The sequence below is a fragment of the Salvia miltiorrhiza genome, chromosome 8 (genome assembly GCF_028751815.1).
Source record: "Salvia miltiorrhiza cultivar Shanhuang (shh) chromosome 8, IMPLAD_Smil_shh, whole genome shotgun sequence".
In the NCBI taxonomy this organism is placed as follows: Eukaryota; Viridiplantae; Streptophyta; class Magnoliopsida; order Lamiales; family Lamiaceae; genus Salvia; species Salvia miltiorrhiza.
In genome coordinates, this window is record NC_080394.1 from 50,672 (window position 1) to 63,715 (window position 13,044).

The following is a 13,044-nucleotide window of genomic DNA, read 5'->3' on the forward strand; positions in this document are numbered from 1 at the left end:
TCAACATGAGGCTTTATTTGCAATTGTGGATTCTCAAAATGAAGCTTTATTAATAATGAGTGGCAAGAATATGCATTCTCTTCTTATCACTGATGATGAAGCTTTGTCGATCTTGGATGGTTTGAGGCAATAAGGAAAGAATTAGAAGCTTTTAATATCAAAGGTACTTGGGTTCGCATACTTCCCTTCCCTGATTACAAGGTCATCTCAAACAAATGGGGTTGACTTCAATGAAGTTTTTAGTCCTGTGATAAAATTTTCTACCATCGTGTCGGAACGTGGTTGGAACATCACTATACGTTCCCCATCACATATGGGTTCCAAAGGCAAAAGAATCAAGACATTCTGGCTTGTAAGGATGGAAAGGTGCGCATAAAATCCGATTATCGTTCAAATGCAATTCTGAACCGCACGATCTTCAAACACGATGCACTCGGGATCGTGCGGATCGGCCCAACTATAGTCGTAGCCCTCTGAGTTAGCTTAAAATCAGTGTTGGCTTGACATGAATCCGACCCATAACGAATGAGTTATGGCCAAAATAGTGGACGTCTATCGGAAAACGGAGCCCAATGTGCCACTTGGGATTTCGTTGTCTTAGCCCCGTTTCTTGCGAAATAATGTTTCAGCCATATCTCACTCGTTACTTATCGGATTGCGGGGATTCACGCGTCTATGGAAAGCTTATTCCGAAGCCTACGGCCCGGTGTGGTCAAAATTGATGTCCGACTGCCGCACAAAAAACTAGGCAAGAAATGCAATATAGCCCTTGATGGAAAACGCAGATCCCCACTGTTTTGGCCGTATCTTATTCGTTACTCGACAAATTGGGACAATTCTCACGCTGTTGGAAAGCTAAATCAGAGGCCCACAATAATCCCAACCGGCCCACACCACATTTCTAGTTCGTAGAAAAATTGTCGGATAGTTTGACCGGTAATCCACGCACCGAGCGATCACGCCCTCCCGGCCTGAAGCGGGCCCGGTAATCAAGGCATTCCGACTTGTAACGAAGGAAAGTTGCACATAAAATTGGATTCATCGTTCGGATGCAGTTCTGAACCGCACGATCGTCAAACACGATGCACTCGGGATCGTGCGGATCTGCCCGACCATAGTCGTAGATCTCTGAGTTAGCTTAAAATCATCGTTGATTTGACATGAATCCGACCCATAACGAATGGGTGGAAAATCTTTAATTCGATACATGAAATGTATAAATAAATTCAAAATGAACAAGTTATGATTGTTTAAAATATCTATATGTTGTTTATTTTATTTATTTATATTTTAGTTTTTTAATTAATTTCTTGAAAGTTAATAGTACTAACACACATAAACATCTTTTTTAACAATTTTCTATTCTTTTTCTATTCATCATTTTTGTATATATGAAAATTTAATTTTACATTGAAAATTGGTTAAACTGAATAATTATTTGATTAAATCAATAAATATAATAAAATTATAAGTTAATAAGTCAATGAAAGTAATTATGAGCATTTAAATTTTAAAAATAAAGAGTAGTAAATTTTTTTTTGAGGCAAGTAGTGATTAATTACTTAGTATTTATTTTTTCAAAATACGTAAAAAATCAGTGAAATTTAAATTAAGAAAAGAAGATTAAGTTTATTTACATAATTTTTTTAAAATTATTTTGTTATTATTATTTTCTAAGTTTTAATTTTAATATTATTTTATAATATTATTTTATAAAAATTATAAGAGAAATAAATGAATGTGTAATTAAATTTTTTTCCTAGAACTTAATGGGCTGCCCATCAGCCCAAAATAGCCCAACAACTCTTGAATAAAATGGGCCAGACGGAGTTGAGTGAAACGGGTCGGACCGGTATTCAAACCAGGCAGACCGGGTCCGACCGGTTGAACCGGCGATCTGACCGGCCGGTACGATCGAACCAGGCCGGCTCGCAAGTTGACTGGTCCGATTGAATCGGCCGGTCCTAATTTACCGAACCAGACCGGATTTCTTGACTGAACCGGCTGATTTTGCTTAAAAAAACCCAAAATTCTGAAATTTGTAGCCCACTTCCACTCCCACATTATTCAAATCCCAAAATCCCCAACGAATTCCTCCACGTTTTCAGTGCTTCTCAATTACTTCTTCCCTCTCTTTCGCGACAAGAATTATGCACAAGAATTAACATAATGGAGATGCTTTCGTCGCGAATCAACCAATTGTACTAGAAGAAGAGCAGCGGCGGAGAGGGAAGAATGGTCGGGGGATCGCAGATGTCGTCATGGAAGGAGCGGGAAAACAACAAGTGCCGGGAGCGGCGGCGGAGGGCCATGGCGGTGAAGATATTCGCCGGCCTCCGCCTCTACGGCTCTCTGCCACGAGCCCGGCTGGACAGCCGAGCCCGATGGGACCACCTATCGCAAGGTCATTTTCTCAATTACCCGATTTTCGATCAAATTCACAATGTGTTAATATTGATAACTAGCTTTTCCTCCCTTTGTTGACCATGATATTTGCAGCATCAAATTATATTCTGTTATGTGATAAAAGTAAAATATGAGCAAGCAAATGAGTGAAAACCCATTGAAGCTGGAGGGGCGGAAAATGAAAACCGTGAAGAAGACGCCCGGACATTATCAGATTTTGTTCCACTGAAGCCAGGTCTCAAGCACATTTGCAGGGGCATCCTTCATCAACATTAGGGGTGCAACGCCCAGGAACTTTGCCTCATTCTGGACAATCAATTAACTCGACTGAAGGGAAGGTGCCTGGTAATCTGGGTGGTCTCCCTAAGAGCTTTGAATCCCTTTATGGTAATCAAGGACCTTCCCTAAATACTCTTGGTGAGGCACGTGAGACTATGGGAAAACCTCCATTTGAAAGTCAGTATGGTTCCCAACATCTTGTTAGGCCAATGTCGAGTGATCAGATGTCAGGCTCTGGTGAATGGCACCCTCTCATCAAATCTCATTCCGACGAGCCAAATTATGTGAAAATGAATGGGGGTGCAGCTCCTGACCCCTCTACGTTTGGCTCTAGAGATGAAAATTCAAATCACATGCCCAAGGAGCATTTAAATCCTTTTCCCAGGGAGGTAACTCGCACTTTTGACCAAGGTAAATTATTGAAAAGATATTCAAATTGTGTTTCCTTTGTAATATTCAGGTTGTTTTATTTTTGCTCTTCTATGAGATGATCCTCCATTTCTTCAAATGCAGCGCCAAGGTTGCTTCATAAACCTCGCCATGGGCATGGTTATGATGCTGTATCTAAGTTGGATCCAGGTGCTACAGGCCCGTATTCAAGATTCTTGCCGCATCATCAATCTGGTGGGCATGGGCATGTGGATATATTCTACGGTAGCTGAACTTCGATGCGCTCTGCCTCGCCTCCCCTGCTTTTATGCCCGTGACCCTGCTCCTGATTTCAATGCTAACCAGATTACAATTTCTTCTCTATTGGAGAATGCTCGGAAATGTAACCAGATTACAACTTCTTCTCTATTGGAGAATGCTCGGAAATGTAAAAAACAAATGGGTGATTCGTTTTTGTCTGTTGAGCATCTAGTCTTGGCATTCGCTTCGCTGCTGCAGGAGGGTGCTCGTCTCAGTGGATGTTAATGGTTATCAGGTTTGTAGGGGTCGATAGATGTCTGATGGCGACAATAACATTTTTTGCTACTATTTCTCGCAAACCTTGACAATCGACAAACTATATTGAGGATTGTGATTGATATTTATTATGTGGTCCAAAGTAGATATTAAATTACCTCAATATTCCATTTCCAAGTGACAAAACTATTATTAAAAATTACTAGCTGGAGTCCTCATAAAAGATTTTAGTTATGCAATATATGAAATTCATAAGTTGCAAGAGCCAAAAGGTATACAAAAGTACGTCCATTCCCAGTTAGTTCTTAAAGCTTTGATTAAGAATTTTCATAGTTGTTCTATTAAGAATTTTGAGTATAGTTTTGTTGGCCCTACTCTTGCACTATTGGATTGCACTTGTGCGTCGTTCTGTCATCTGGATTCCAATTATACTCATTTTAATGATGTCTCCTTTTTTTTTTTGTTGCTCCTAGCCTCCTGCAAATGTAAGGCTTTCGCATGTCTGAAACATTCATTCTCACACTTGCTCTGATTGCAGACAACACATGTTGCAGCACAGTATGGTCAAACGGCTTTCCTTTGTCACATTGAATGCTGATGTTGATGTTCCTGTAATGATGGAAGAAGCCCATTGCACTGGTACTTGACAAATGTAATCGTAATTTTCTGTTGGCATGTCTTTGTATCCATTATAGACTTTCTTTGATTATATTATAGAGTTTAGCTGAGGAAGCATTAGTTTTGTAGGTAAGCAAGGTTGATGTTTCAATTATGTGAAGCAAGGTTGATGTTTCAATTATGTGATTTATTGGATATATTTTCTGGGGACCATTAGCATTTTTGCTGGTATTAGTATTTTAATTCTCTTAGGGTGCACCTTTGCTCTGTAATTTTATGGATATGGGCTCCCTGTCTAGTATTTTGATTTGGTCTCCTTTTTCATTTTGTGGCCAAGATATTTATCACTTGTTCACAGCAAGTTTGCCATATCTGCTACTTTTATTCTTCTTTAATGTTCTTTTCAGCAATCAATTCAATAAGATAATGTTAATGTCTTCCTTATAAACCTGGGCCATGTTCATGGTGACTTTTAATAGATCACATGCATTGAGTTATGTTATAGTGTAAGAGCAACTTCAACACTCAATTAAATTGCTATCAGTGTTAAAATGGAGTGTAGCTCGCCAATTGTTCGCTAAATACCATGCTTTTTTTTAATATATGCACGAAAGAGCATAAAATAATCCAAATTTGATACACCAAATATATGCTATACTCTGCAATTGGCAAAGATATTTATTTCTTTTTTCTTATTTTTCTAGGAAACTTTATTGAAGTGTAATTATTATTTGTTTATTTTAAATTTAAGTTCATAAGGGAACTATCCTATGTGTTGTCTTTGTTGAAGACTTGCAGCTACTATCTTTGACATTTTATTTCTCTTTCTTGCTTGTTAGTCTTCTTAAGTGGTTTAATTTGCTAATTTCAGTTTGTTAAATTTCATTATTGATTGATATGACTGTAGGGCTGCTTACAAGGGATTTGCTGACTGCATTCGCCTTCTGCTATATCTGAATGCTCATAGAATGCAGCAAGATAAAGAAGGTTTGTTGGAATGCTCCACACTTGATGTATTTTTTTTTTTTGAAAGGTCCACACTGGATGTATAATCATGCTTTCCTTGTCATATTTGTTTTTTCTGTATTCATCTTGTCAAGAATGTGTCCGGCTAGCTACTTCAAAAGCATCTGATGTGTACATTATCATGTAGGTTGCACCCTGCTCATTGGGCTGCCATTAGGGGTAACTTAGAAGCATGCACTATTCTGGTTGATGGTAGGGGAGAAAGGAGATTTGATTTGCCGCGATAAAATCATAAAATACTTACATTTTTCCTTGTAGGTACTCCGGAAACTATTTCTCTAGAAAATATATTTTTTGCTAGAATATATCAGTGTTTTAAAACCTCTTTATTCTATAACTTTTTCCTTATCTTCGAAAGTTGATTCGATCTATATCTCTTTCAATCTGACTAATCTTGACCTACTGATTTTCTTGGATGTGATGTGCAGGGAAATGCTAGAAGGTTGTTTTACAAATGATGGGATAACAACAGCTTTCTCGGAAGACTTTCAAAGCTAGGACTTGCTCCAATTCTTTGGTGTATAATTTTCCTGATGCTTGCAACATATATACATTCAGTTATTATGGGTATATCTCTACCGATCTCGATCATGCATTTCTATGTTAATCCATTTAGTATTTTGACAAAATTTTCCTTGGTTGTCTACGCAGCTTCAAGTCTGCCGAGATTAACAGCTGGCTTTGGTCTTTTTGCCTTGATGGGTGTGTTCTTGGCATCAATAGGTCTAGTTTTCTTTCATAGATGTAGCAGGTAACTCTAGATATTGTAAGTGCTTTGTGTTTTTTCTTTTTCTGGTGGGTTTTATGTGCATTATGTATTTTTGTGGAATAGTTCATTTAGCTTGTTTCATATTTATACACGGATCATATTTTAAGATGTCACTACCTGCAACTTATTTTAGTGAATTGAAGTATCCTAGTAGTAGTGGGCATATTTGTTCGCAAATGTTTATATCCATTTACTTTATGGTGTTCAAATAATGTCTAAAAATTCTTTGATATTTAGATGAAAAATGCAGCTATTCCTACAAATCAAATGGGTTGTTTATGTTCTTTGATCTTAATATACATTTTTAATTTTGTGTTGTATTTTTATTTTCTGGTCATTATTATCATGATGTTATCAGTCATTGCGCTGCCAAAACTTACCTAAACATTCCAATCTTTCTAGCCGATTTTATGTAAAAAAATGTTTGTATAATTAATGGATTGCTAGCAAGTCTAACTTTGAGTCTGGCTCTAATTTGCAGCAAGGACCCTGACTTTATCAGAATGAATGTTCTTGATCTAGAAAATATGAAAGATGATGTAAGTATGCTCGGGGAATAGTTTAGTCATTCATTATTTCATATTTGTGGCTCTTACCTTTTCATGTATGTGTAGTTTTTCCTGGTATTGAATTTATTGATTCCGTGTCGGAGCCATTGCTAAAGATCGAAATTAATAATCCTGCTTTGATTAATGGAAATTGATCTCAGCTTTGTGCAACTTGCAAGTTGCAAGGTATTATTTTTCCACCTTGAATTGTTGTTTGTCTCCATCAAAGAGAAAAAAAATTATCCTGCCAACATATTTATATATTTTTTGTACTCCTTCATGAGAAGTTCAAGTTTATTTTTTCATATTGTTAGGCCTCCTCGTGCAAAACATTGTTCCACCTGTTATCATTTTGTCAACATGCACTGCCGCGATAAACAATTCTAGGTGGCTAAATCTTAGGCAAGTATTAAGTTGTTTTTAGTTTTTCCATCGAAATTCGAAATGATACAACTTATATGTTTGACCTCTTCGTGCCAAACATTGTTCCACCTATGATCGTTTTGTCGACGTGCTCTGTCGCGATAAACAATTGTGGGTGGCTAAATCTTAGCCAGGTATTAAGTTGGTTTTAGTTTTTCCATCAAAATTCGGAAGGTTACAACTTATATATCAGATGCAGATGCATTGCTATAGTATAAAGACCGTTTACTTTGATATGACCATGAAACAAATAAGAGACATGTACATACTCCAAACATTATCGAATCTTATGTCTGAAAACAATATGTAATTGAAGGTATAGAAGATAGAGGCATAGAGCACAGTTAAACTGGAAGGTAGTCTCTTTGTCATAGTCATTCCATTTGCGGCAGTGGTAAAACTATTATTTGCAAAGAAGCAATATGTTCATTACTTTCTCTTTTAGTATCATCAGTCATCAACAGAAATACTTTAAGCCTTTATGAGACTACGCACTTGTTGATCGTAAGGCATTAACAGTATGTCTTCATTCATTGAGTAAAATGTGATGTAAAAACTCTAAAAATGTAGTAGCCCTGATCTAATTTTGCATATAGTTGATGAAAATCTGTATTAGGAATCTGTTTGGAACTTAAAAACCATTTTTGTGGACGGTGCCGAGTTGAAGGGCCGTCGCTTAAGTTCTGATATTTGTTTGCTTCAGAACTTTGGAAGCCAATTTTCCCAGTTCTGCATCACACGGTCCCAACATGATTTAGTACCTCAAGAATCCTCTGTTTCTGGTGGGGCTGGGGCATATGTATTTGTCATCATTTTTGACACTCTACTCTAACATGCATCAACAAAGTAGATTCAAATACGCCCTGCTCCCTACTAATTTACAGTTCGGTTCAACTGAATTTTCTCATCTCTCTCATCATTCTAATGTGGAATTTGCTTACATGTGTATGCATTAATTGATCTCTCTGGATATGGGTTCTTTGCATGGAGTGTGCATTAGTAATGATGAACAAGTAATCATATATTATTCGTATTTTCTGCATGGTGTATTGGAAGCTGTTCGTATAAGCTTGGCAGGATATGCCACGAGCATTACATATCATGTATTTGTTGACCGATTCGGGATAATTTGCGTAGATATCAGGATAATTTCCTATTTTGATCTATTTTTACTCATGCAATATGCTTTTTCGTAACACATCAAATTAAGTGTCAGAATGTTGAACAGTAACCACTTGCTTTTTAGTCTTTTGATTGTCATGTATTTTGGTATTGCTCTATTCTCGATTTCTCTAATGCTTGGCTGGTATAAAATACGTTGTTTCTTTGACTATTCGTTATGAGTGTTTAATGTTGTAGGACTGGACAGGTCTCTGTTACTGATATATAACACTATGCTGTTAGCAATTCATTGAATAGCATCTCTTGAGCTAATAATTTAAAAAATTTGTTGTTTTTTGTGTTTTCATCTTTCTCTTGATATTTTGACATTTCATTTGCATTTTTTGTTTAAAATATTTTGATATTTCATTGATACTAACCATGCGTCAATTAATGCAGATAAAAATATGACTTTTTTTCATCAATCTTTCTTTTTTCAATTTTGTTTTATTCAACGATCTGAGGAAGCCATTAATTGTTTTTTGCTATTGTTCTAGTCTTCTAGATATCTTTGCAACTATGCCATGCTGTCAGCCTAAAAAATTTATTAAACGTGATGGTTATTGATAGTTACACACATCCATTTTTCATATTATTTAATAAAATGCTTGCTTCTCTTTCATTTTTTTTGCTTCAATTGGATAATTTATATATGTACCATCTTCTTGGGCTGTTTATAGCTGGATGCTAAATGTACTTGTTGCAGAGAGATTTTATCATAGAATGTCGAAAGCGAGCGTGTAGCTGCTTTGTTTATTATCTCTTTAGTGTTAGCATAGTATGTTTTAATTAAGTATAAGTTTGGGCTGCTAGTTCTTGTATTGGGCTTAGCAAGCCCACTTATAGTTAAGCTTCTCTTGGAAGCTACTATTGACTTCCCCTAGAAGTCAAGCTAGGAAATAAAAGAAGTTTCTCTCCTTCAGAGGGGGACTTGTCTAGGATCCTTTGGTTGGAAAATCAGTGGCTAATTGCCATTTGGGTAGAGAGAGAGTTCCTCCTCTGTTGTAGTTTGTCTTTTGATTATATAATTCCTCTTAGTTCGGTATTTGTGTTTGTGTTCTCATTACTTCTATCAATTTGGTCCGACCCGCCGGATGCCAAAGACTCGAAGTATAACTCGTGGGGAGACAGACGTCAAAGACTGGGAGATAGATGAAGAGAACGGTGATATTAGGGCTGAATGGGAACATTTGCTCCCTAAAATCGAGATGATTGAAGAAAGGAAGATATGGCAAAACTTGGACAGATGATGACCCGACTACTGTGGGAAAAAGGGCTAGATGTTGTGGAAGAGCGGACGAGCTGTACTGAGAATCGACAGCGCGCAGACGTGACTATGTTTGTCGAGCATGGGGCAGGCAGCAGATCTACGAATTATGGGGTCGACCCACACAAAGGTCTGAACCCGAATGTGTCTGTAGCTCCGAACGGGGCATCGTCGAGTAGGGGTATGAATAAAATGGCTTGGAGTGGAGAGCCACAGGCTGCCTCAATGGTGAATCTCACGCACGAACGTCAACCTCAATCAAATCCTGCACAAGAGTTTGGAGAGCAACGTCAAGACTGGGGTATTATAAATCCGGGCATCAACCGGCCCAACGGGCGACTGAACGGAGCTATTCCACCTCCACCAGGTTTAGAAAACTATGTGTTTGGTTCGAATGGGACCACACCAGGATTTAATTTTTCGGGGATAATGCCTCAAAAAATCCCAACTTCTCATGAGACGTTCATGGCACCAACCCGCATCAATCTACCCATGTTTGATGGGAGCAATCCTGAAGGTTGGATAGCTAGAGCTGAGCAATATTTTACTCTCCATGGCACTGCTGAAGTGAGTAAAGTGGAAGTGGCGCTTATTGCAATGGAAGGGGATGCCCTTCACTGGTATCATCAGCTCACATGATCCCGATTGCCATATTTAACATGGAGCCAATTAAAGACCGTATGGCTAATGCATTTGAATCCCTGATGTACACCTCTCAAACAAGAACAGTAAGTGAATATGTCAGCTCTTTTATTTCATATCTAGTGCATGTTACTGGCCTCGCTGAAAACTATTGTCTTGGAATGTTTTTACATGGGTTACGTGATGAAATACGTTTGCGTATACGCTCACGACTTCCAAAGATTTATTTGAAACCATATATATAGCTAAAGAAGTGGAGAGAGAGATTGGTGCTCTTCGAGGATATGAACACACTAAGATTTCAACTCTTGTCAGAAATAATGCGATGGGAGGTGGTAATTGGAGTTGGTACTCGTCATCAAATCTGCAAAATAATCAGAACATTCAAAGAAATAGTTCGGGAACGGTAAGCGGTAGCTTGGGGATGGGGAATCGAAATCAACCTACTTCCCAAAGTTATAGCTCCGTCGGGTCTAGTTACAATCAGCCACGTAGCAGATCGATTGGCCACAAATGATGAAGATAAGAGGAACTGTTTCAAATCAAGAGTTGCTTGTTATGGTGGATAGTAGAGCAAGCAACTGCTTCATATCCCGCAACATGGCCACCAAGCTTGCGCTTTCAATTGACACTAGTCAAAGCTGTGCAGTGCGTCTTGATGATGGTCGTAAGGCCGCTATCATTGGGGTGTGCCGAGAGTTGTCACTCGAATTAGGAGGTGAAAAGTTCGACCCGGAATGTTGTCTTTGACTTGGGAAATGTTGACTTGATCTTTGGCATCTCATGGCTAGCTACCCTTGGAGAAGTACAGGCTGATTGGAGTAAGATGACAATGCGGTTCCACCGTAACGGCAAAATTCTTACTCTTCGCGGCGAGTTGGGCCTCGTTTGTCGTGCCTTGTCATTAGCCCGAATTTGTAAAGTGCAACAAATAGAGGCAAGTTGGCTAGTATGGGTTAGAAATACACCGCACGAAATTAAGTTTTCTAAGCTCGAATCATCAATTAATGGCAAAGATGCCGATGACTATCTACGACAAAAAATGGAGAAGGAATTCCCTCAGGTTATGCAGCCACCGGTGGGACTTCCCCCTTACAGGAGCGTTGATTATCATATTCCTTTTAAGTAGGGAGCTCCTCCAGTTTCAGTATGACTTTATTGATACAGTCATGCTGCCAAAGATGAAATGGAGAGATTGGTGCAAGAGATGATAGAGGCTGGAATTATACAGCCCAGTTCGAGTCCTTACTCAAGCCCAGTGCTATTGGTTCGAAAAAAAGATGGAAGTTAGCATTTTTGTGTTGACTATAGAGAGTTTAACAAGCAAACTATGCCAGACAAGTACCCAATTCCAGTTATTCAGGAGATGCTAGACGAATTACATGGTGCTTGATGGTTTTCGAAGCTTGATCTACCATCTGGATACCACCAGATTTGAGTTGCTTCAGAAGATATTGCTAAGACTGCGTTCAGGACTCTTTCCGGTCATTATCTCCCTAAGTTTGTCCTAGTTTTCTTTGATGATATTCTTATGTACAACGGTGATTAACAGGACCATGTGCAACACTTATGCACAATTATGTCCCTATAGCGTGAGCACGCGTATGTGGATAATCCAAAGAAGTGTGCTTGGGGCCAAATTGTGGTGGAATATTTGGGTCATATTTTGTCATTTGAAGGGGTTCAGATGGATCAAGGGAAGGTTTCAGCAATCTTTTGATGGCCTGTGCCCTCATCAGTGAAGAGCGTTCGTGGATTCTTGGGGCTAACCGGCCACTACTGCCGATTCATTCAAAATTACGGTTAAATTGCTCGCCCTCTAACTGGTTGCTTCAAAAGGATAGAGTAACCAATTTCAGTTGGACACCCACAGCCCAATCACAATCAGCTTTCAGAAAGCTGTGACCACAGCCCCGGTATTAGCTACTCCTGATTTTTTCAAACCTTTTGTCATAGAGTGTGATGCATAGGGACTAATGGCACTTGTCCTAGCAGGTCAACATTGGCGGCCTTATTTAGTGGGACAGAGATTTATCGTGCGAACATATCAATGTAGTTTTTGTTTTTTATTGGGACAACCAGTTTCAACACCAACACAACAATTTTGGGTGGCTAAATTATTGGGTTTTGATTTTCAAATCGATATAAGGCAGGGGTGGCTAACCGTGTTGCGGGTGCCTTGTCTCGAAGTTATGAAGAGATAAAGTGTGCAGCTGTATCGATACCTCCGTGGATGGGGTGGACGGTGATTTGTGAAGAGACTCGAAAGGATGAGAAGTTGGCAGTTATTCGGTCAAAATTGGTCGTGGGATTATAAGACTATCCAGCGTACTCCATTATTAATGATGTCTTGTATTTTCAGGGTCGCTTGGTGCTAGCCAAGAATTCAGTATTCATTCCTCGCTTGTTGGCTGAGTTCCATGCTTCACCGCAAGGGGGACATATCGGCGACTCGCTTCAAATGTATATTGGGTTGGCATGATGAAGAATGTGACAAACTTTCTGGCTGAGTGCTTAATCTATCAAAAGCAAAAGTATGAAGCACATGCTCCAGGAGGCTTACTACAACCTTTGCCCATTCCAACACGAATTTGGGAGGATGTCGGTATGGATTTCATTGAGGGATTGCCACGATCGGGATCCTATGATTGTATTTTGGTGGCGGTGGATCGTTTATGCAAATATGCACATTTCTTGGGTTTGCGACACCCATTTACTGTGCGCGATGTAGCATCTGTTTTTGTGAGGGAGATTGTTCGGCTCCATGGAGTTCCATTATCTATTGTGTCAGACCGGGATAAAGTTTTCTTGAGTGGATTTTGGCCTGAATTATTTAAGGCTATGAGAACTAAATTGAGGATGAGTTCAGCTTACCATCCGGAGACAGATGGGCAAACAGAGCTAGTAAACCGTGGCGTTGAAATTTATTTGAGTATTGTTATAATACTAGTTTTCATTCATCAGCGGGCAATGTTTTAAAAAACAAAAAAAAAACGCCA

At 38.8% G+C, this 13,044-nt stretch overlaps 1 protein-coding gene across 7 annotated transcripts; it reads left to right on the forward strand.

Annotated features, from left to right (window-relative positions):
* Nucleotides 1-2,061: 2,061 nt before the first annotated feature.
* LOC130999625 (uncharacterized) lies at nt 2,062-6,741 on the forward strand. Of its 7 annotated transcripts, none has more exons than XR_009093553.1 (8): nt 2,062-2,404; nt 2,500-3,096; nt 3,199-3,610; nt 4,130-4,243; nt 5,117-5,196; nt 5,664-5,802; nt 5,887-5,986; nt 6,486-6,741. XR_009093553.1 is itself a non-coding variant. In XM_057925211.1 (2 exons), the coding sequence occupies exons 1-2, from the start codon at nt 2,841-2,843 to the stop codon at nt 3,345-3,347; spliced, it is 405 nt and encodes a 134-aa protein (XP_057781194.1). In that variant the 5' UTR covers nt 2,086-2,840; the 3' UTR covers nt 3,348-3,674. The 7 variants fall into 7 exon arrangements, 1 of the variants encoding a protein (XP_057781194.1); XR_009093552.1 differs by having other exon boundaries at nt 2,078-2,404; nt 4,130-4,230; XR_009093550.1 differs by having other exon boundaries at nt 2,076-3,096; nt 5,887-5,937.
* Nucleotides 6,742-13,044: the final 6,303 nt, after the last annotated feature.